The 24,419-nt window shown below is 59.2% G+C and overlaps 1 protein-coding gene across 1 annotated transcript; it reads left to right on the forward strand.

Moving 5' to 3' along the window:
• The first annotated feature begins 514 nt into the window (after positions 1-514).
• Positions 515-2,804, forward strand: WBSCR28 (Williams-Beuren syndrome chromosome region 28). Its single transcript, XM_012640238.1, has 3 exons — positions 515-586; positions 1,989-2,417; positions 2,514-2,804. Exons 1-3 carry the CDS (start codon positions 515-517, stop codon positions 2,802-2,804), a joined length of 792 nt encoding a protein of 263 aa, XP_012495692.1.
• Positions 2,805-24,419: the final 21,615 nt, after the last annotated feature.

The following is a 24,419-nucleotide window of genomic DNA, read 5'->3' on the forward strand; positions in this document are numbered from 1 at the left end:
GTCTCAAACTCCTGGCCTCAAGCGATCCTCCTGCCTCAGACTCCCGGAGTGCTGGAATTATAGGTGTGAGCCACTGCACCTGGCCCACACCCTAGTTTTCAGGATCCTTAGGTGGGCTGACTCTGAGGTGGGTTGTGCACCCCTTTCCGGGGGCCCGCAGCCAGACTGAGCTCCCAGTTGCTCAAGGTCAAAGCGTGTCTCACTTTCTTACTCTCCTGTGGATGCTTGCAGGGACCACCCCCAAGTAAACTGCTTGCACTTGATTTCTTGTTCTAGGATGTCCTGGGGACACTAACCTCAAGGAAGCTTTGCTCAAGAGGGCAGAAAAGCCCCCTGACTGTGATGTGGCCAGACTGGGCCTGAGGTCTCAGAGGGAGCCATGGAGGGGCAGGAGCCAGGTAAAGGGAGGGGTCTCTTGTGACAACTAGGTCCCCACGGTAACTTGGCCCCCACCCTGTGGCATCTGTGAGGTCACCCAGCTTCTCCCGGCTGGAGGAGGGGAGGGACACCAGGCATGGAGGCTGTACCTCCCGTCACATCCAGCCTCTGGGGGATTCTGCTGCAGGTGGTGAGGCTGTCGGTGCTGGTGAGCAGGGGCTGGGGGTGGCGGGGGAGGGGCCACCCCAGTGCTGCTGGGCCCAAGCCCTACCTGTCCCACCCATGGAGCTAGGTGACTGCCTGCCTTTGGGAATAACCTGACAGCTCCCAGAAGCCCCACCCCAAACCACAGTGCTGGAATTTTTCCAGTAGAGGGTCACTCCTGTGTGTTAAGCTTCATCCTTCCCATCTATCTTTTTAAAACATGCACATGCTTGCAGTCGGGGCCACACCCGCACATCACAGCCCCTCAGTGGGCTGAGTTGTCAAGAGAGTGTCCCCTGGGTCTCCTGCTGTGGCTTAGAAAGGACAGAGAACACCATGCAGTGGAGAGAGACACACACCGTTACATTTCAATCTCAGCCACTCCACTCTCTAGCTGTGTGACTTTGGACAAATTACTTCACCTCTCTGAGCCTCTGTTTCCTCTCCTATAAAACTGATCTTGTGGGATCATGTGGGACATAATAGGTTTCTCTCCTCCCTGGTCTCAGCATCATAGTCTGCGAGGTCCTGTTTCCTTCCTCCACTCTGATTCTTCTCCTTGATGGACCCCTTGGTTGTCTTCCTTTCCTGGCATAGCTGCACCCCCTCGGCTCTGCTAATCCAGCCCCTGGGTGGGCACCCAGACAACCGCAGAAGGCTGCCTCCTTCCCCCGCTCCTAAGAAGCTCTAGGACCCAAGTTCTCCTGCTCCTGCGGACACAGGCATGGGGGGCTCCAGATTGGCAGACTGGTGTCACTCAAGGGCTGGGGTCTTCAGGGCTCAGTGAAGGGTCTTTGGGCTGCAGCACAGCCTCTCTCCCTGCCCAGACCCTGCCCCTGCGTGCCCCATCCCAGTGCACAGGAGACACCCTTGTTCAACCCGTCGCCAGATCAGAAATTGGAGCCCCCCCCTTCACCTCTCCCAAGTAGGACAGTTCTGTCACCCCCTCCCGTCTCTCCTATCTCTCTACTTCTGATGGCACTGCCCTTCGTCCCCAGCTGGCCTCTTGATGCCAGGAGGCGACTAGTGCAGAGGCCAGCCCAACTGCCCCAGGTTCAAGTCCTGCAGGGTCGGGGCAGAGGAAGGTCACTCCTTATATAATAATAGTAATGATAATAACAATAAGGATAATAATAATGTGACCTTCTTCGGTCTAGAGTATTATAAATAATCATTTAAATCCAATGGAAAGGAACCCATGTATAATATGAAACACCTTCAAAGGCACCTGCTCAGATTGAAAGTGGACAAAGGTCATCCTTGTGTGTGAGAGAACTGAGGCCTCGAGAGGGGGAGGACCTGAGGTGGCCCATGGTGGCCCAGCAGCTCCACCTCCATAGCAAAATTGGGATTCCTGCCTCAGGTGGGTGTCTACGGGTGACGATCGTCTCTCCCTCCTCCTACAGTTGGTCCAGAACCGGGTTCACCTCTACAATTTCCTGCTCCTCAAGATCATCCTCTTCAACCACTGGGTGTTGGGGCTGGCGCAGGAGGCCCGGGGGTCCCGCGACAGGGAGGCCCACCCAGCACCGGGAGTCGCAGCCTGCCCCCTTCGCCAGGCTCTCTGGGCTGGGCTGGCCCTGATACGGGCCCCCGTGTGGCTGGCGCTGCGGGGACCCAGGCTGGTGTGGGCGGGTGTGCTGGGCTGCGCCCGGGCCTCGGGCCTGGCCCTGCTGGGTGCCTGGGAGCGGCTGGGCCTCTCTGTGGCCATCTGGACAGACCTGCTTCTGTCATGTCTGCACGGCCTGATGCTGGTGGCCTTGCTCATGCTGCTGCTGACCTGGAGGCTGTGCCAGAAGGCCCAGCGCTTCAGCCTGGGCTGGCTGCCCAGCAAGGTGGGTGGGCTGGGGTTTGCCGGGGTGCTGCGCACGGCCGGGGCTGCGCTGGGGCAGCTCCTGGGAGCCACCCGCCTGTCCATTTCTCTGCTCCAGGCCCTGCAGGAGAACCATGCGGTGCAGGGGCCCCTGGCCCTGCTGATGCGTCTGTACTGGTGGGCGGAGAGCACCACAGCACTCACCTCCTGGCACCTGGCCTATCTCGTCACCTGGACCACCTGCCTCGCCTCCCACCTGCTGCAGGCTGCCTTCGAGCACACGGCCCAGCTGGCCCAGGAGGCTGAACCCCAGGAGCCCTCAGGGTCCTTGTCAGAGCTCCAACTCCATGAGTCCTCAGCCCCCGTGGCTGGGCCAGTCCTGCCGGAGCAAGGAACCCCTGGAGAATAAATGTGTCCCCATCTGCCTCTCCTGGTCTGGCCTGGCCTAGGGTCTCACTGTCCCTCTTGCCTGTTGGGCTGGAGGGATGTTCAGTGTGTGCGTGTGCACGTGTGTGCATGTGTGTATGTGTGTGTGCATGTGTGCCCAGGGCTGCCTCTGGGAAGGAAATCACATTCAGCGAGCGCCTTTCATGTGCCACATAGCAACCATCTCAGACGCTTTACATGTAATTTGGTTTAAATCCCTTAGCAATGCGGACATCAGGGCTGATTAGCACCATTTTCAGGTGAGAAAATTGAGCCTCAGAAGGTTGAACTTTCCCAAGGTCACAGAGTCAGTCAAGGGCAGAGCACTGGTCTCTAGATGTTTTGTTTCCCAGAACCTTTAACTTTCTCTAGGTCCCTGCCTGGGTTCTCAGGACTGTTGGTGCCCAGGGTAAGGGAGACGGGCAGTTAGAGACTCTGGCCTCTGGGGGGCGCCAGGGCCCCACATTTCAGAGATTTAGACAATCCCTTTGAGAAGTGGCTACTCTTGAGCCAGGCTGCAACTAGACCCCCCATTGATTCGCACACTCGGCCACTCATCCATCCACCCACCCGCCCACCAGTCCATCCACAGAACCATCTATCAATCCACCCACCCACGCACCCACCCATCCACAAATCCACCCACAGAACCATCCCGGTCAAAGGGTCAACTCCACTGGGATTCTAGAACATTCACACAACCTGCAGGGAAACCTGAGTGCAAGAGCATGTGAGTGGAAGAATGGGCAGGCGGCCCCAGAGCAGGTGTGGGGCTGGACGGGAGAGGGCCTGGGGCGGCAGGAGGGGGAGAGGGAAGGGACAGGTGGAGAGAGGGGTCAAAGGCCAAGAGGGGGAAGGGGAGGGAGGACGGGAGCCCCAGTGGAGCTGGGCAGTGGGTTGGACACAAGACTGTGTCTGTAATACTGGTATTTTTTGCCATCTACCAACTTTTAAAAAAAATGACCCAAAATACAGAAGTGTTACCTTAATGTGTCCCCATTCTCTGATTGTAAACTCTGAAACAGTGTCAAGGGTGTGCCAATGTGATTCTCTGCACGCATGCGAACTCGCACCGATGCTCATGCGACACCTGCAGATCGTGCTGGTGGAACTCTGGCGGGATTCTCAGGCCAATTGCTTTTTTGCATTTGACAATATGCCACCCACCGTGTCCAGGTCAATCCACGTGGATTGTCCTGTCCTTCCTAATAGCTGCATGAGGGCCCATGAGGTCAGCCCCCAGCTCCTGCCACATGTGTCCCACAGTGGAGCTCTGACGCATGGGAGGGATGGGGAACTGCCAGGGGAGGGGATTTAGGGGCACAGATTAGGAGGTGGTCTCTGGCCTGGGAACTCTTCTCTGACCCTCCACATGCTGTGTTCCCACAGGTCTTGCCACATCCCTGGGGTCTGGGGCTGAGACCTTATATGGGTGGAATGAGCTGGGACCAGGGCTGGGAGGGGCTCCAGGCTGGGGCAAGGGCTGGGGGACACAGAGGTCACTGGCCCTGCCTGCCAGAGGAAGAGGGCCTAGCCTGGGCCCTAGACCTGGGGCAGGGTGGAGCTAGCAGACCAGCTGGGGCTTGGAGCCTGCTTCCCTGAGAGTGCCCACTTGCCTGCGTGACCCCCCAACCAATTGGCTCCCAAAGCACTGGCAGCTGGCGGTGCTGGGAATGCAGCTTTGTAAACGCTTGGTTCCTATTTTCTGCGCTGCGGCTCTGTAGGGGGAGTGGCTGGTGTGGCCGTGCTTTGGGCTCCATGTCCGCTTACAAGACACACTGGTGACAGAGGACATCGGTGGCTTGAAGATGGAGTACAGCCCTGCTTCTGTAGTTGCACATGGGTTGGGAGCAGATTGGGAGTCCTTCTGTGGGGCTGGGAGGGCTTCCTGGAGGAGGGGGCATTTGCACTGGGCCAGGAAGACAGGAATGTTCTGACCCTCACTGTAGGAGGATCAGGTTTCCAACAGCCTCTCTGGACACGGGGTTCCTAGCCATCGTTGACCTATGCCCTGGGCAGGTGCTCAGGCTGGTTCTCCTCCTGTACCTGGAGCCCATCTCTGGAAACGCCAGGCTGGGCAGCCTAGTGGGAGGAGATGGCCCTCTTCAACCTGAGCCCTAGACCTGAGGGAGAGGGACCAACCGCCCTCACCCCGAGCCTCAGAACCGGGTCCTGCATTCCCTGGGAAAGCAGCAGGTCTGGGTGAGGGAGCTCAGGAGCCGGGGTCCCTGAGAGGACAGATGGTCGGACTCCGTGGTTCTGCCCCTGCCCAGGGCCAGGGTGTGACTTTAGATGAGGCTCTGCTTGCTCTGGGCCTCAGTTTCCTTGTCTGTGCAATGTGGGCTGGGCAGGGTGACCCCAGTGAGAAAGTCAGCATCTGGGGGACCTTAGGCCAGGCTTGTTGCGGAACGCCCAGGCGGGAGGCGGTGGAGGCTGGAGGGGCTGTGCAGCCCTGTCGACAGGGCCCTGCACTTAGGTCGGGCTCCCTGGACCCGCCATCCCTGGGGTGATTCTGCAAAGAAGTCCCTCAGGCCTTCCAAGGACCCTGACAACCTGGGCCAGGGCTTGGGAGGAAGGGAGAAGGGCCAGAACCTGCCCTTGACTGTCCCTCGTGACTCTAGGCAGAGCAGACACCTTGGGTTGGGATCCTGGATCCACAACCTCTTGGCTGTGTAACGTTGGGCAAGTTACTTAACCCTGTGAGCCTCAGTTTCCCCTCCCGTGAACAGGGCATAATCCCAGCTCTTGCAGGGCTGTGGCCTACTCTGTGGGGGGTATGGTACCTGCTCAGGGCTAGCCCTGGGGCCTTGGGGACCCCGGCTCCTGAGCTCCCTCGCCCAGACCTGCTGCTTTCCCAGGGAATGCAGGACCCGGTTCTGAGCCTGGGGTGAGGGCGGCTGGTCCCTCTCCCTCAGGCCTGAGAGTGCGGAGGGGCCCTGGCCTGCTGGGAGAAGACGAGTGGGGCTGGTGGGGGGGCCTGGGGCAGGGTGGGGGGAGCGGCTGGAGGGCCGGCCAGCGGCTCCACGCAATCTGTCTGCTATGCAGCCCCGGGCCTGGCCTGTATTTATTTATGCTGAGCGTGTATTTATATCAAACCCTTTCTCATTAATAGGGCAGGAAATGGCTGGAATTGTTACATACCTGGCGGCCCAGGGGTCCCGCTTCGCCAAGACACACAGGGCCCTGGCTGCCCCACCACGATCTTGACGGCCCCCTCCTCAGTCTGCCCGCGGGCTCAGGCCCGCGTCCCTGGCCCTTCACTGACCCCCCCTGCTCCGTGTCCCCTGCTCAGCCCCTCAGCCCGCCTCCCTGGGAGAGGGGCTCGTTTTCAGGCCTCTCCCTGTCCCCCAGCTCCAGACCCCATCCCGACCCCAGAAAGGTGGTGGGGTGGCGTTGGCGACTGTCAAGGTGCAGACGGGGGGAGGGCCTGAAGCCCGGCAGAGCCGGGAAGGGATCAGGGTCTCTGATCTGGGGGTGAGATTCTGGTGCCTCGGTGGGGGTCTGGGCAGAGGAGGAAGTGAGGGGTGGGAAAGGGTCCTTTTGAGAGTGGAGTGTCCTGGGGGCTCTGCTCCCCAGCAAGCCCGGCCACATGTGAGCAGGGGCAACCTTTTCTACAGAGGACTGTCCCCCCAGCCCACAGAGGGGTCTCCATGTTTACCACCTTCCTCCCACACTGCCCCAGCCCCGCCAGGTAGTGGGGGGCTCATCCCTGTCCTGCCTTCCCGCTCCCAGCCCTCGCGCTGTGCTCAGAACCAAGCCAGCGGCTGTGTCCGGGCCCCAGCTCTTGGGCTGGGCTGCAGGTGGGGCTGCCAGAGCTGAGGCGCGGCCCCCTCCCCAGGGCACTCGCCTGACATAACCTATTAGTGATTCTCGCCTCAGCGTGGCTCCCCCAGCCAGACGCCCCGCCCAGGCCAGACTGCTCGTCCTGCTGTCCTCGCCAGGCGGCTGCTCTGTGGACAGGGCCAGAAGGAGCCAGTGGCCCCAGGGTAGCTGTACCTGCCCGCCCTCCCCTCAGTGGGTTCTAGGGGCCACTGTCCACCCAGGGGCCTCTGCGAGGCTGGGCCCCCTGGCAGCTGCCCTGTGGTCTGGCGGGGTTGACCTCTGACTTCTGCCCACTGTGGCCACCATGCCCTCCTGTCCCAGAGTCCAGAGCTGGGGCCACTGTGCAGCTGTGGGGTCTGAAGCTTAGAGCACAGGGGCCTCCCTGCAGTCCTGCGCTTTGTCCTTATCCCCTGCCTTCTGGGCTGCACTTCTAGGGGCTGGGGGAGCAGGCTTGGGGGGCAGCTGACCCTGGGCGGCTCCAGGCTGGAGGCCCTCTGGGTGGTGGGAGGGGCTGCTGCAGGATCTCAGGACTCTGCCAGGGGCCAATGTAGGGGTCTCTGGATTCCCCCTGCAGCCCTCCCACATCTGGGGCAGATGTGCCGTGTGGGGAGAGGCAGGCCAGGCCCCTGGGAAGCCACCGCCTCTGGCTCCCTCGGGAGGCCCTCCCCAGCCCCCCGTGGCGCCTGCTCAGTGGGTGGCAGTACCTTTCCTTCTTCTGCTCCTTGTTGTCCTCTTTGAGCCCCTCAGCTTGGCCACTGAGCACCTGGGGTTGGGGGGCAGGGATCAGCCCTGAGGCCTCCACCGGGAGTGGGGCTACTGCCCCTGCATTGGCTGAGTGGAGTGGGAGGGGCCCCCGGGGACAAGGCTGGGACAAGGCTGAGATCCCCTGGAGCAGGACTGTGTCCCTGTGACCCCCCACCAAGGTCGGGGCAGTGCCTCTTCCCACTGCGTGGCCAGGGCTGTCCAGATGGTCTGGCAGGGTGTGCCTGAGAGTATCCCTGTGGGGGTGGGGGGAGGAAGGCATCTGGCCCCAAAGCCCCCACCCTGGAGCCACCTGTGGTCTGGGGGGCCCCTGACCCTCTGCTCCTATTGGGGGTCCTGCCTGTCCCTGGCTTGTGTGACCCTGGGCAGACCCTTGGGTTCTGTCCCTGTTGCCATGACAGTACCTCTGGGTTCTTCCAGCTTCCGAGTCTGCGTTTTTGTGAGCCTTGAAACCCTCTCGGCTCAGAGGCCGGGGGCTCGGGTTGGGGTGCTGGCGAGGACGTGAGCGGGAGCCCCCGGGCCCAAGCGCTGCAGCTGGGCCCCACAGCCACGCCTGCACTCAGCGCGCACATCTGGAGCTGTGTCCCACCCCGACTCCAGGCCCACATCTGGAGACCAAAACCGGCTAGCCGATGAGACACAGCGCATCTGGGCCCCGAAGAGCCTGTTCCCAGGTTAACGCGGCCCATCTGGGCCCCTCGCTGCAGCTCTGCCCGTCTCCACAGCAGAATTTGGGCCGCGGCTGGGTCTGGAGTCCGCGTTGCCGGGGTCCCTGCTCTGAGGAGGGGGTCCTGTGTGCAGAGGGCTCACAGGGCTTCTCGTAGGGGCTGCCTTGGGAATAGCTTAGTTTTGACATAATCTGGACACATGTCCCCTGCCAGGAGTGGTGACAGCTGCCACTCTGCACCAACTCACCCGGCAGCTCCTTGGCAGTACTTGAAAGAGCCTCTGGGGGCCCCTGGATGGCCTGCTTGCTCTCCCCTTCCTGGGATGCCTCAGGCGCTGCAGGGGGTGCCACCAACTGTGGGGTGACAGCACTGGGTCCCTGTCACGGAGCCCACCTCACATGACCAGCCCTGCTGTTGCTTCCCGGGCATCCTCCCTTCTCCTACCCCCTTCCTTGTCAACACCTGTGCTTGGCAGGATGGGTGAGGGCTGGATGTGTCCCCAGAGGCCCCACACTCTCAGAAGAGAGCCTGGGAAAGCAGGTCACCTGAGGGAACCGGGGCTGGCATCTGGAAAAAAGACCATCTCAGGGGTCAGGGGCTGCCTTGGCAGAGACACATCATGGGAACTTCCTGGTAGTGGCCTCTGCTGGTTCCTCTTTTGTGGGGTATAGATCTGACCTCACTAGGGACATGTGACCCTAACCAGCTAAGGCATATGGGAGTCTTAAGTCACTGCCATTGTGGTAGTGAGCTCCCCATCACAGAAGGATCCAAGCTGGTGGGGCTGCTGTCTGTCAGGAACATGAGGTTATTCTCGTAAGGAGCCCAAGGCTCTGTTAGACAACCTCCTAGCACTCTGCTAGAGCCCTGTGATTCCATGATTCTAGGTTCTGCAATGCCCCCTTCTCAGATACTGAGCCTCCCGTGATAGGAGGTGAGAACAGCCCTGGGGTGGAGGCCAGAGATTTGGGGGGAAGGAGGGAAACAGGGGAGAATGGCACTGAGCACTCCAAGACATGCCACAGCCCCGGGGCCTGGGGCTGGAGGCCTTGCCGCCTACTGGCTCAGAAAGTTGTCAGCTCTGGTGCTGGCCTGGCCTCCGAGGCCTGGGCTGTGTCTGCAGAGCCTGGCGATTCCGCATCCTGCGGTCAAGCTTTATCGGAGCATCACTGGCCCCAAATGAAAGGAATCCTTTATTGCTGTAGCCTCCAGCCTGCGGCCCTGGAGCAACAGGCTATTCAAACCGCAGAGCTTCATGCCTTCTTCTGTACCTCCTTACCCACGGAAAATTTGAGTCAATAAACATGCACGATAGAGACACAAATAAAAAATAATGAGGGCTAGCATTTATTAAGCATTCAGTATGGGCCAGATACTGTTCTGAGGGCTTTACTTGTGTTAACTCATTCTAATCTGCCCGGGAAGGAGGCACCATGGTCATCATTAACCCATTTTACAGATGGGGAACCTGAGGCTTAAGGTTTCCTCAGCTCTTGGCTGGCAGAACTGGGACTCAGACCAGGTTGGCTCCAAAGCCTGTGTCCTTGACCGCTGCTGCTCCCTGCCTCTCTGCAAGCTGAGGTGGGGAGGGCAGAGACAGAGGTGGACGTGGCCAGATGGGGGAGGGATGGCTCTGAGGCCTTGAGAGGTGGTGCCACTGGACCCAGACACGAAGGGACCGGGGCCATCCTGTCCTATCTCACCTTTAGTTGAGGTGTCCAGGCATGGAAGGGTGGCCTCCATCCTTGTCAAGCCTTCCAAAGTCAGACAGAGATGGGCTTTGAGTTATCTGAGTCCTGCTGGCCAGGGATGGAACTCCCCTGGCCTTTCTGGAGCGTGGGAGTCTTGGGCTGCCGGGGGCCGGGAGGTCGGCTGGGAGATCCGGCCCCTGTGGCCTAGTCTCCTGGGGGAACACCTGACCCTGAGATGGGGCTGCTGCCTGGCTGGTCACCAGGGCTTCCAGGGCTGGGGCTGAGGGTCTTCCTGGCTGTGCGTGTGAGTGGGTCCCTCTGCTTCTGCAGCCGTCTGCCCTGCCAGAGGACCTAGGTAGACAGGAAGAGGAGAGAGCCCTTGGGGCCACTGGCATTGTCCTTGGACCACTCTGACTGACCTTCCTGTCCCACAGATACCTTCTAGCAACCTCTCCCACCACCCAGAGCCCCCACCCCTCTCTAGTACAAACGGAAGACTTCCCTATGATGTAAGAGCCCACTTACTCCCCACAACACCCTTGGCTGAAAGGTCCCATGATCATCCCCATTTTACAGATGAGGAAACTGAGGCTCAGAGAGGGTAAATCATTGTCCACACAGCTGACAAGTGGCAGAGCCAGGATTCTAGTCCAGGCCAGTCTGAGCCCCTCGCCCAGCCCTTAATCCCCACTCCTGCCAGGAGGGCTGGGAGGTGGCCTCCCCACTCTCCAGCCTCCCAGCATGGGGCCAGCCTTCCCAGAGCCCAGCACGATGTCCCTGTGCCCCTGCTGGGCTGGCCTGTAGGGGCTGGCCCAGGGCCGAGGACAGGGGAGGGAGTGGGCAGCGCCGGGAGAACAATGGAGTGAAAGGAGCGGAAACCCGCTCAGAAGCACCAGCAGAGCGGGGAAGGAGGCCAGGCCCCAGGGCTTTCCTGACAGGCTGGGTGCTGGGGTCCCTGGGGCAGGGGGCAGTGGCGGGGGCAAGGGGTGCCCGGGCCAGGCTTCCTGTGTGTGTTTGGGGTGTCCTGGCCTCCAGGCACTGCGTGGGGAGACCCACACGAGCCCTGCCTCTGAGCCTGGCCTGAGGAGAACATGGAGGAGGGTCCTGGGAAGGCCGAGGTAACGTCTGCGTCCAGGGCCGGCCTGCTGCCCTTGCCATGATCCCAGAGCACATGTCTACTGGTATCTGTGGGCCACCTCTCCATGTTCATCCCTGGTCCCCAGGATGCGCCGGTCAGTAACCTAGAGGATGGGTCCTGCCTGGGTTCCCCAGGACAGGAGACTGGTTGTCAAAGCAGCCTTGAACACCTGTGTCCCTGCAGCCGGACTCGCTCAGGCCGTCACTCACAGCCCCGCCCGACAGGAGGCCAGGGGCCAGCCTTGCTCTAGGCACAGGCTGGGCTGCGGTTTCTGGATGTGACTCTCGACTGTGACGTTGGTGGCTCCCGTGTCAGGCGGCTGGTCCGAGGGGAGCGGAGGCTGAGGGCTCCGCCTTCGAGCCGCCGACAGCCCCTGGCTTCACCCCCTGCGCGGCTCTTTCCCTCTGGGAGCTGCTGCCGGGCTGCAAGGGCACCGTCAGCGTCCCCTCCCTCCATCCGACCCTGGGAGGGGCCCCCAGGAGCAGCTTTCACCACTCACATCTGGGGGAAGGAGGGAGGGGAGGGTTAGTGACAGGCCTCAGTGAGGTGGGGCGCCTCTGCCTTCTAGGTGTGCTGGGGTCGGGGGGCGGCTCCCCCTCCGTTTCCTTCCTCTGAGCTGAGGAGGATCAGGCGCAGAGGGCTTTGGCCCTTTTCTCAACCCACAAACACTTCTGGATGGGTTGAGTCCTGTGCTGTCAGCTCAAGTCCTGCCTCTGCCTCCGTTTCCCCCAGGAATGGAGTTGGATCGAGATGGTGCCCACTCCTGCCCCAGTGCCCATGAGCCACCCACACTCTCACAGGTACTGGCCCCCCACCTAGACTCGGCCGCATGCGTGACCATGCCTATCCCTCCCCAAGTCCCAGGGGACTCCTTACAAACAGAGAGAGAGGGTCTCCCTGCCTCCCCCCTCCGCGAAGCCGGGCAGAGGGGCTGCGTGCTAGGGAGCGAATTCTCCCAGACGAACCAGGCCAGTCAACAACACAGGCGACCAAAACAACAAGGAAAGATTACGCAACCCAGATCCAGGGAAAGAGGCTACCCGGAGCCTCTCTCCAGGACAGGGGGCCGCGAAACTGGGCCAGGCCTGTGGGTCAGAGCCTGCCTGGCCCGGACTATTTTTGTACTGTCTGGGGGGTGGGGGCTGATGAAATCCCAGCCGTGTTTCACCAAAACACTTTCCCCTCCAGCCCGGGCTCCATGTGGTTCAAATTCGTTGTCACTTAACTCATCACTCAGGGCTCTGAGCCGCACCCCTCCCCCTCCAAGAAAAAGACAAAAACACACAGTCTCTGGCACGGGGACGAGGTGGGCGTGAGGGGCTGTGACAAGCAGGCTGGCTGCGTTGACCTCAGCCGCCCCGGCAGCCCGCTCTTGGTCTTCCAGCTCCTTCTGCCTCAGCCCCGCTGTCCTCAAGGCTAAGAAGAGGTGGCGGCCGTCCAAGCCCCACTGGGGTCCACTCGGGAGCCTTAGGTGTCGCCGCTGTCTCCTCTCCACCCCACACTGCTGGAAAGAGGAAGCCGACATGCCCCAAAGGTCTATGCACAGGAATGCCCCGAGGTCACCCATGGGAGTGTCCACGTGTTTGTGCCAACCAGCGAGACGAAGCCAATCTTCTTTTTCTTCTTGTCCCTTTTCACAACGTTTGTTGGCTTCCACCTGATCTCCATCACCCCAGGGCTGTGTTGGGGTTGGCACGGGCAAGATCAGAGAGGATGGGCAGGGCTGCTGGGAGGGGAGCCCCCAGAGGGCATTTGAGTCTCTATCAGACATGGGGGTGGACCTCCGGTTTGACAAACTGAGCGCTGACCCTGTGGCTTCCGTGGTAGGCTGGCCACACTGTGGGTGCATTCGGTGATGGGCTCCCCCAGCCTGTTCCAACTAGGGGTGTGACAATCTCCCGGGCCCTTGGTTTCGCCAACACGAGGTTGGCATTTCTCAGGAGGTGTGTCAGCTCGGGACAGAGCAGACGATTCCACTTGTGTATCCATCTCTCCCGTGAGACTATGGGCCTCTCCAGGGCAGGGCAGAGCTGACTCCAGTGCCCAGAACTGGGCTTGGCATGGAACCCAAGTGCAACACATGCTTGTTGAATGAATTAATACACTTTCCCAATCAAGTCTAAGTGCTATTTTCATTATCTCTAGGCCACATTTTGTCCAGAGCCGTGGCTCTTGGATAAACACTGGCGATCTGGCTTTGTGTATTTCACAGTGAGGGACAGAACTCCCTTTCTGAACCAGCCAGGAAGGCAAACCTGGATCCCCAGACAGAGGCGACCCCTGGGCTCCCCTCTTGCCCACCCTGGGATGCCTGTGACCCCTTTTGCTCTGATGACCCACTGCTGGGCTGCCCTCCACAGACCGAAGGAGCAGCAGGGTGGAGCCCAGGAGTTTGCTTTCCTGGGCAGGGGCAGGCAGTTCCTGAAGCAGCGGAGTTGTTTGGGTGCAAACATTTCCCTGTATTGTCCGGCGTCAGAAGGCAGCCAAGGGTCTGAACAGGAGGGAGGGAGCCAAGGCAGGACTTTCTCCCTCCACCCTGAAGAGGACAGGAGGCTCCAAGCCCACACATGGGGGTTGAGGGGTCATCGTAGACCCTGGGGGCTTCAGAGGAACTAGGGGAGGACAGAGTGAGGGGGTCCGGCTGGGCAGGTGTAGACACGAGTTGGTCAGAGAATTCAAGTCCAGCCAAAGGATGAGGCTGTACCTAGGCTGGGACATGCCCCTCTTGCCCTTGCTGGCCGGGCGCAGTGGCCACCCGTGTCACTTCCATGTTGCAGCAGACAGCCGACCTCCCGTCTCAGCTAAGGAACCTCGCCCCTCCTCCGAGGCTTCTGCTCAGTGACACCTTTTCTGGGGACAGTTGTTCCAGAGATGGGGGCCCCTGGAGGTTGAGGGAGGGACGTCCATACTGAGCCTTTGTGGGTCTCCAGAACCCCTGTGTTCTCTGCCTCAGGCCTTTTAACAAGGTGCTTCTGCTTGCCCTCCCCGGAACTCTAGAAAGATGCTCTTTGTATCTTGAATGAGTTTCCTAAGAGATGCTCCATGGACTGTGGTTTTGGAGAGGAAAAATCTTCTGGATCCAGTAAGCCTGGAAAACACTGGGTTGGACAAAGTCCAACAGGCTTCTCTCTTGCAGGACTTCTTAGAGCCTTGATTTGTTCATAGGGACTTTGACTTTCTAAGAAGGGGCCCTGGTGTGTGGTGTTCCCCAGACTTATTTGACACCAGAGTCATTTTTTCCCATAGTATCTTTTTCAGAAAAAGTGGGACATATTCTGGTCAAGAGGACACCTTGGGGATGACTGGACTTGAAATGTCAAGTCACCCGGCTGTGGCGACGATGCTTCTCTTTGTATGTTGAATGAAAAATTACCCTTTCAATATTGGACAGAGTTGGCCACGTGAGGTTCCCTGGTGTCGAGCTCGTGTGGGCATCTGGCCATACGATTTGTCCTCTCTTCCTTGGCCCTGAAGGGAGATGGGCTGGCAGGTGGACAGAACAAGGAGGTTAGGGTGTTCCTTGTCCCTCTCTCTAACTTGTCCTGGAAACATGAGCCACAGCAGGTCACCTGCGGCCAAGGCTGGGCAGGACCCAGGCAGCTGGGGAGGCGGAGATGATTTGAGTCATCGAGTTGGTCTGAAGTTCCGGAAAGGGCAGTCCCAGCTTCAGGAGCGATCTGGTCCCACGACCAGATTTTGGGATGAGTTAACAAGATTCGGAACATGCTGGGTTCTCACCCTGCAGCTGCCTGTCCCCTCCCCACAGCTGAAGTCCCTGGACCCCACTGGCAGGCTCAGCTCTGCCCTAGACTCCAGCAGCCAGCCTGGCCTTAGTTAGGGTATTTCTGAAGGAGCCAAGTTCAGTGTTCGGGTGACTGGGCTGCAGGCTGGGGTCCCAGTTCCAACAGTGGAGGTTCAGCTCTGCTCCCAGGGCCTTCTCATCAGTTCTTCCCGAGTGCAAGTGTTACCGTGGACCCCGGCCGTGTGCTAGAGACCCTCTTTCCTGCCGCAAGACTTCTCCAACTCTGCCCTCCTGCCTGGTTCCCCAATCCTAGGCCCTTGTCACGACACCCCACTTGACCGCTGGACCCCCTCCTGTCATTAGCTTCAGCCAGTCCTCTTTGAGTCTGGCCAGGCCCCAGGCCCCACCTGCTGGCTGGCTCCTTGCAGGTGAAGGTGTCTGAGACCTGCTCCATCTCTGAGGGCATCCGCTGTCAACTTTTTCTGTTCTCATCTGTATATGCAGCTTTCAACTACCCCTAGGACTTGGCCGCAAGAAGGAACCATTCTACTCCAATCTGGGGACAAGACTGGGCCTTCTTAAAACTCATTCACTCACCTGTTCATTCATTCAGTTATCATTTCCATCAATGTGTTGAGTCGACCACGGTCACGTTCGAAGTCCGTAGTTCTCAAACTTGACTGCATCAGAATCCCCGAGACAGCTTGTTAGAACAGAGCTCTGGGGCCCATCCCCAGGGTGTCTGATTCAGTAGGACCCTCTAACAAGTGTCCAGGTGATGTTGATGTTACTGACCTGGGGCCACACTCTGAGAGCCGCTGATCTGAGCAGCCACCAGCTATCAGCACCGTGTGCAGATGGGCTGATCAGGCCGTTGAGCCAGCAGCTTCCTCCCGCGAGGGAGGTCTGCACAGAGGGAGGCTTGTGGAAGGACGTGGGCCTTGGGGCTGAGAGGGGAGGTGTTGCCAAGAGGCAGGCAGAGGCCCATCGGGCTGCTCGGGAGGCACGGAGGACAAACTTAGTCTTCTTCCCAGGCTGGGCCGGACCCCAGAGGTTCAGGTCTGGGACGGGAAAGAGGCAGGCAGGCCTGGGGAAGTCTGGGGCTGGGCCGGGGCCCAGTGCACCTGACCCATGGGGCTGGGAACAATGGCTGGGCCGGCGCGGCCTGGCCCGCTGCCTCGGCACATCTCTGTTTTCCTTCCCAGCCCGATCTTCCCCGAGCTCGCCTCGCTCGCTCTCTCTCCAGCGGCCCATCCCGTCCGCTGGCCCCGGGACAGCACATTCCTTCGTGCTGATCTCTTCCCGGCGGCTGCGAGCGCACGTTCTCACAGTGAGGCGGGAAGTGGGGCCAGGGACCTGGGCCACGCGGAAGGGGGGCTCAGGCAGCCTTCCTGGGGCCCTGGCCCCACATCCGGAGACCAGAGGGCACCTGGGGCAGGGAGGAGTAGCCCCTCAGCCTGGGACTCCCCCAGGACCCAGCCAGCCCTGAGGACTTGGACCGTGTTCTCCCCGATCCCGCGTCTCCTGCTATTAGGGGAGGCCCAGAGACTAGGGGCTCCTGCACTGCTAAGCCCACGGCCCCACATATGGCCACATCGGCTGCACTCCCTGCAGAGCGTGGCATCTGTCCAGCTGGCTCTGGGCATGGTCTGCTCCTCATGGGGGCGCTGGGCCCAATCCCGGGCTTTCCTTGGTCCTGTCTGAGACTGGACTCCCCTGGTCAGTCTCCCTTCCGTGAAAGACCTGTCTGTGTGCAGGGAGGTGTAAGGGTCCATGTCCCCTCCAGGACAGCCCTGCCCACCCTTCTTTCATACACACAGGGGCACAGGCTGTAAAACCCCACCCCCCAGTTTGATAAACCTGAAGCAGAGGGACGGTGCTGGCCAGGGTGGTGCAGTGTGTCTGTGGCCTGTATTCTCTCTCCCTCCCCCGTGCCTGGATGGCCCCAGTGTTCAGGGGACCCTGCAGCCCTGCCTGGCAGCAAAGGGGCTGGGGCTCATGTCCTGCTGTCCTCAGAGCCTGTCCTGGGCTGCTTGTGCTGGGCCAGGGCTCAGCTTGGGGTCAGGCTGTGTGGGGCTGGGGCAGGATCAGGGCTTAGTCTGGGACTGGGATTGGGGCCAGAGCTCAGTCTGCGCCCGGCTCAGGGATCAGACTGTACTTCCAGGCTGGAGCTCAGGCCGGGGGTAGAGTTGGGGTCCAGATTGGTGTTGGCCTCAGGGTTCAGTCCAGGTTGGGATCGGGGCTGGGCTGAGTCAGAGTCAGAGCTCAGTCTGGGTTGGGAACGGTCGCTGTTCAGTCGGGGAAGGGGTCAGGGCTTAGGCTGGGTTCGTGTGCAGGCTGGGGCCACGGCTGGAATGTAGTCTGCAGCAGGTGGTGGGTTCAGAGTGGCTTTGGAGCCAGGGTTCAGTCCAGGTTAGAGGTTCATTAGCCTTTAGCCTGGGGTCAGGATCAGGTTAGTCTGGGGTCAGAGTGCCATGGCTGGTGTTCAGTATGCGGTTCTGTCGTGGGTATCGGGTCACTCCGGATTTGGGGTCAAGGCTTGGCCTGGTGTCAGAGTAGGGCCTCGGTGTGTGTTGGGACAGGCCCCTGTGTGGAGTGGGTGGAGGCAGGCATGTGGGGAAGGCGATCCCTGTCCCCTCCCCACTGGATCTGTACCCTCTGCCCCCAACTCCCACAACCAGCTGGTCCCTGACTCCGCCTCGTAAGTGTCCTGGAGGCAGAAAGAGGGCAGGACTGGGCTTGGTGGGTGGAGAGGCGGCTTCAGTCAAGTTCTCTCTGCAGCAAAATGTGCCCTGATGCCTGTGCTGGGCCTGGGGACACAGGGTGTACCAGACAGCACCTTGGCCCTCTCTGGGCCTCAGTTTACCCATTGGAGAAGCTCAGCGTCTCAGCTGGGCTGTGCTCCAGAACCCTGGCTTGGCAGCATGGGCAGCTACGTTGGGAGGATGGCGTGAGGAGGGCCATTGGGACCACCGCAATGTTGGCCTGGAGTGAGGTGGCTGAACCGGGCAGGGGGAGGGAGGAGGGGGAGGGAGGAGAGGCAGGGAGGACACACCTTTCTGGGAGCCCTGAGGTGAGGGTCTTAGCCAGAGAGGCATCTATTGTCCCTTAGTGGCTGATGGTGCCACCTCTGTGTTCAAAGGGCTTCCCTGACATGGAGCCTCTGGACCGCACGGGTGTGGCTTTCCCGTTAGGGCTCAGGCACGGGCAGGGCTGGGGCCATAATTGTGCACCGGACTCCAGATAGCCCCAGCTCCTGTCCAGTGACCAACACCCGCCCTGCTCCTCAGGAGGGTCCCCAAGCCACCCCGACACAGGCTTCCTGAGTGGGCAGGCAGGTCTGAAGAACCAGAGCAGCGCTTGGCCTCAGGTCCTCCTCTCAGCTCAGCCCCTGATCTGGCCTCCTCCCGTCAAAGCCGCAGACACAAAGGAGAAACCCCGATTGACGTCAGGGGAAGCGCCCACAGGGCCTCTGTCTCTCCCAGAAATTTGGCTCCAGTGCCTTGCGGATGTCTGTGGTTTTTAAAAGGTGAAAATGGCCCATGGTCCCGCTTCTGTGTCTCCAGCTAAACCTAGCTTGGGGGAGGTGGGCGCTGGGGTCCTTGGTCCTAGAGAGGGCCGAGGTCTCTTGCTGCCCTCCCGAGTTCTGCCCGCAGTCCCTCATAGCTCCTGACCCCTCCGCTTGCCACTGACCAAGGCCCAAGTCTTCCAGGTCCTTCCCTGTGCTGGCACCCACTGCCCAGGCCCCCTGCCTTGAGGGCTCACAGATCTCCGGAATCTTGGGCCCTGTCTTCCCCATGTCTGCGGCTCCCACTCCCAGCCCAGGCCTGGCACGTAGTAAGAGCTCCGTGAGCCTCTGCCGGGTCAGGATGGATGAAATCCTTCTGGAATTTCTGTCTCTGGGCATGCTTTGTCCCCACTGCAATGTGGGTGTTTGAACCATTGGTTTCTGGGAACAATTTCTGGGAGCCAGATGGCGCTGCTCTGTGGAAGAGGCCTCCTGTCAGTTGTGCCCTTGGTCAGCATGACCTGGTGCAGCCGGACGGTGGACCCGTCGTGCCGAGCAAGGACCATGTTCACAGTCATCAGCCTGCCCCGCCTCCTGACGCCTGCCCTGGGACCAGAGCCCCTCTTTCGCCCCCGAGGGGCCCATATCCCAGGACAGATGGGGAGAAAGACTCGGCCTCTGCCTCCCACCCCGAGGCTTCTCAGCTTCTGCTGCAACCTCACGGCCACGGTCCGGCTCCAGCTCCACTGTTGCCTGCCTGGACCGTACAGATGACTCTTGCCCCGGCCAGTGTCTCCCACACAATGTCAATCTGACCATGACCTACTTAATCCCCTCCATTTCCTATCGTGTGTGGAATGTGGTCCAAGCGGCTGACACCGGCCGCCTGGCCCACGCTTCCTGACCCCGTCCACTCATTGCTCCTCCAGCTCCTGCCGCACTGTTTGTGTTTCTAGTCTTTTCTCAGCCTCCCCTTGGGCCTCATGTCCCAGCTCAGCTAGCAGCAACCTGCCCCCTACCCCCACTAGGACTTGGGGTCTCCTAAGGGATGATCAGTATCTGGACAGCCCTGAGCTGGTCCTCAGGGCACTGCTCCGTGAGTGTCTGAGCCGGCGGCAGTCACCATTATCTGGCAGGAGCTGCCATCCTTTGTCCCTGTTGTATGGATGAGATCTCTGAGGCCTGGGGAGGGGAGCGGACAGTTCCAAGGTCACAGGGGCAGTTGCAGCTCACCCCAATGGCCTCTGACTCTTCTTTGCGATTTTCCTTTTGTTGACCTACCGCTGTGTCTACCTCGGGTCACCTGAGTGGGCTTCCCAGAGGACTTGCCTGTGGGGGAGAACACCTCCCCCAGGAAGCCACCATGACTCCTCCTCTTTCCCCCAGCCTCTCAGCTGCAGACACTGGCTGCTTCCCAGCTGTCCTGGCATCACGCCATCATCGCCAGAGGTCTGATGTTGAACCCCACTTTCACCTCTGATGCCCTGTGATCTCCGGCAAGCCCTTGTGTCTTTGTGCCCGTTTACCTGTTTATAGAATGAAGGCCTTGACCTTGCTGATTTTAGAGGCGCTGGTGTGGAATCAGGTTTGGTCGGGGCGCTGAGCCCAGGGCCTTGGTGACCGCCTACTGCTAGTACGAAGTGTGGCTGGAGGAACTCAGGAATGGGGGGGCGCAGTCCCGGGTGAGAACCCTGCGTCGGCTGGCAGTAACTGCGTAGCCTCGAGCGAACTCCATGCTGGGCCTTGGTCTCCTGTAAAATGGGGGAACTGGCCGGACCTGGCTTCCTCCACGGGTTATTAAATGTGATCATGGCTTGGAAGGTGTTTGCTAAGTTGAACAGCACCGTGCAGGTGGATGTGCAGAATCACGCACCCACAGCACCCCACGCAGCGCCAGGCTCAGGCAGATGACCACACCGGGCGCCCTGCCGAGGGAACGTGGCAGGTGTCTGGATACGGCGTCCCCAGGCGACTTGTGCGGGCAGCAGTCCCGGCAGCGCGTTCTACGTTCCCAGCCGGTCCCACTGCTGGGCCGGGACAGCCCCCACAGGAGGCTGCTGGGAGGGGTGGGGGCGCCACCTGGCACTGGCCCAGCCTGGCCAGCCTCCCACCCCCATGTTTTGTTCACAGAGTTTGGAATGTCCTGGGACGCAGAGCTCGGCTCCCTGGGGGGGACACTGGTGCCATCGTCTTGATCTCATCGCTGGACAGGTTTCTCCTTCATTCCAGCTTGGGACTCGGCAGGCTCCCAGCCTCAACCGCTGCCAGGCCCAGTCCGTCTGTGTCTGTCCCAGCGCTGGCAGCCAGGAGCCGTGCAGCTGGGAGCGGAGGGCTTCCCGGGGCGGGGCTCCCCCAGCCCGTCTGCGTGGGCCCCGGGCATGCCTCCGAGCTGGATGTCCTCAAGTCTCTGCCAGCTGTCTCTCTTCTCAGATTCCTTTGCCTGTGACCCCCGATCTGGGGCCCCGAGGGTGGTTTGGAATGATGTTCTCAGGACCTGGGGACTTGGGAAGGGCCAGAGCATGCCAGCTGCCCTGATTTCTATTCCCCTTAGTGGGACAGGCTATGCACAGGGCGAGGCCCCTGTTAAGTGTGGGGCGGCAGGTGTCAGAGACATAGAAAGACATGTGTATGTGCGGGCGCATGCATGTGTGCATAGGTTCTTCACGATCTTCCGGTTTTAAATACCCCTAGACTTGACAGTGACAGATAAGGCTGATCAATTGCAGGCTGAGGCTGGGGGAAGGGCTAGGAAGACTAAGGTCCCTGTTCTGGAAGGAGCCCATCCTCACCTGGTCGGTGCACACCTCTGGTGCACCTGGCCTCCTCCCTCATCCTGTCTGGGATGGCTGGGCTCTTTGTACCCCAGCCTAGTCCCACATGCCCAGGTTGGGGCCCACTTGGCTGGAGAGAGGCTGGTCTTGCTGTCACAGTGTGGAAAGGTATGTGTGTGCATGTTCACATGCACACGTGAGGGGTGTTCCTGAGCCTCCAGTTCTGGAGGGAGCTCCATCCTCGGCCGGCCAGCGTACGCGCCCAGTGTACCTAGCCCACAACATCTGCCACTTGGAGGCCACCTGGCTGGGATGTAGGGCCAGTCGCACCATGGTCGTGCAAGGAGGAATTGGAAGGTCCCCTGTGGCCTGTCCTCAGCTTGGGCAAGCCCTGCCCTGATGTAGGTCAGCACCGGCCCCAGGCTTAGGCAAACTCTCCTCTGTCCACATCATTAATGAGAAGACTAAATAAGTCAGTCCTTCTGGAAGGCCCCCCAGCCCCCTAGGCGGCCTGGCTGGAGCTATTAATATTCTCCGTGTTTATGACCCTTGGCCTTGCTGACAGGCTCCTCTCTCGAGCCGTTGGAATTAATTTTGTGAATCAGAGCGGGGGAGGGGGGGAGCGCAGCCTGCTGGAAACCAGGACGATGACATCCACCTCCCCCTGTGGCGGGTCCCACTCGCTAATTCTATAAAACAGTCACCGGGCCCAGCCCAGCCCCGGGCTGCCTGCCTGGCCCGGCTGCCCTCATGCCTCTGCTATGCTCTTCCCCCGGGAGGGGGCTGGCCCCAGCCCCGATGATTCAGACCCCCTGACACCTTGCACTGATGTCAGAGGGAACTGAGGCCTGAGGCCGCACGACCTTCTGGCTTGCTGCCTGGGTCCGCGCCCTGCACGGGGCTTGGCCGCGGCTCGTGCCTCTCGTGACCTTCCCATGGATGGACGGGGCCTGGCCGGGATACGAGGCCAGGCCAGACAGCCTCCCTCGTGCTGTCCCCTTTCTGAGAGCTGCCCGCACTGGCGCCGAGCCGTCCCTCGGCCGCCTCGGGTTTCGAGGACTCGTTCTAAAATTAATATGGGGGAATTCAGGGAATTCATGAGCAAGTTCCCAGATAATTGTGGCTGTCCTGGGGGCAAGTGTCCCTCCTTCCTTCCACCTCTCCCGAGTCTCATTTCCCTAATTTCCCATATGGGCAGAGCCTTTTGGGACAAACTACTCCATGGAGGGCAGGGCAGGAAAACTGCACTCCACACATTGGGGTAGGGTCTTTCCCCTCCACCCCCACCTTGGAGAAGTTTCCAAGAGTCTTTTACGCAACATAGTCTCTTAAGTCATTTAAGATAGGATTTGCAAATATTTTCCCTCATTCTCTGGGTCTTCTTTTCCTTCTCTTCATAGTGTCCCTTGAAGCACAAATGTTTTTAATTTTGATGTAGTCCAATTTATCTATTTTTTTCTTCTGTTGCTTGTGCTTTGGTATCATATTTAAGAAACCATTGCCAACCCCAAGGTCATGAAGATTTACCACTATGTTTTCTTCTAAGAGTTTTATAGTTTTACATTTAGATCTTCAATCCATTTGGAATTAATTTTGTATATGGTATGAGGTAGGGATCCAGTTTCATTCTTCTGCATGTGGATATCCAGTTGTCCCAGCTCCATCTGTTGAAAAGACTATTTTTTCCCCATTGAAATGATCTTGGCACTGTTGTCAAAAATCAATTAATCATAAACATAATGTTATTTCTCAATTCTATTCTATTGCTCTATATGTCTATCCTTATGCCAGAAACATACTGTCTTAATTACTGTAGCTTGGTAGTAAGTTTTGAAATTAGGAAGTGTCGGTCCTTTAACTTTGTTCTTTTTTAAGATTGTTTTAGCTATCTGGGGTTCTTTGAAACTCCATCTGATTTTTAGGATAGATTTTTCCGTTTCTGCAAAGTACACCACTGGGATTTTGATAGAGATTGTATTGAATTTGTTTTTGGTAGTATTGTCATCAGCTTTGGGTAGAATTGTCATCTTAATAATATTAAGCCTTCCAATCTGTGAACATGGGATGTCTTTCCATGTATTTAGATCTTTAGTTTCTTTCAATGATGTTTTGTAGCTTTCAGTGTACAAGTCTTGTGCTTCTTTAAAAAAATTTTTTTCCTAAGTATTTTATTCTTTTTGATGCTACTGTAAATGGAATCTTTTTTTAAGTTTATTTTTTGGATTGAGTCATTTAAAACAACATTGGGCATAAAGCATCAACATAAACATTATTTATGACCCAACTTGTCAAGACCTCACTTGCATAAAGTGAGATCCACCTGTGACAATCAGCCTGGGTCAGTCGCTATCCAGGGCTTGCCGTATGAGCCCCTTTCCTTCCCTGGCCACTGCTGGGGTCCTGGCCTCTAGGGGGACATTTCAGTTCCTCATCCTCAGTCTCCCTGCCTCCAGTGTCTGTCTGTCTGAGCCATCCTCCTCCCTGCTGCCCAAGAATTCCTTCTACATTGTGTCTCTTCCCTACATAAAGCCCCCAATGGCTCCCATCTTATCCATGGGGGAGCTTTGGCCTTGTGTTTAAACCTTATTAAAGGTTTCAGTTGCCAGCTCTGTGCTGACAACCCTTGTGGGCCTTCTCCACTGAGATGTCCCAGATGTTGCAAAGTCAGGCTTGATGGAGACTCAGCGACTGCCCCAGGCCAGCTCCTCCTACACTGTCTCCATCTCCACCTGCAGCATCTCCATCCTCCCTCTCCCCCGCAGGGACACAGCTGTCTCCCCAGATGCCTCCCTCTCCCACCTCACCTCCCTATATCCTGTTATCAAATCCTATAGATTTTACCTCCTAAGCCCCTCTTGCACCTGTGCCCTCTTCCTGACCCACTGCCACTTCCTTTAGGCTTTGTCCAGGCCTGACCACAGGACACCAGAGTGATCTTTCTATGACATAGACCCTCCCGGCTTTAAACCTTTCCGTAACTCCCCGTTGCTATGGGGGCAGGTTCTGGGTGCCGAGGTTCCGACCTTGTCCATCCTCTCCTTGGGCCTGCCTTGCACCTTCTGTGAGGACCCTGCAGACCCCGGGATGTCCACGCCTATGACAATGGCCTCACCTGGGGCCTGCCTGGCAACTCCTGCTGCTTGTAGCAGACTCGTCCCCAGAGCCCCTCTTTGTGTCAGCGTGCCCACCCCCCAGCCCAGGCAGATGACCCCTCCTTCTGGATGTCAACTGTGGCATCTGGGATGCCCTGTCTGTGTCCCTCCCTAGCCAGGATCACAAGCCTGGCAGGGCCTGGAACAGAGTAGTGTTTGCTGACAGCCAAGCAGATGGGGTGGGTGGCTGGGGGAAGGATGGAGCCACGAGAGACTTTGGGAAGAGGCTGGCTCGGAGCTTCATGATGGGGTTCCCATTTGGGTGTGTAGGGATCTGAGGCACACGCCCCCCGATGGCCCCACAGGCAGGAGTCACAGGTGGGTCTGGGGGCAGGGGGGAGTCT

The sequence above is a fragment of the Propithecus coquereli genome, unplaced genomic scaffold, assembly GCF_000956105.1.
Source record: "Propithecus coquereli isolate 6110/MARCELLA unplaced genomic scaffold, Pcoq_1.0 Scaffold150, whole genome shotgun sequence".
Lineage (NCBI taxonomy): Eukaryota > Metazoa > Chordata > Mammalia > Primates > Indriidae > Propithecus > Propithecus coquereli.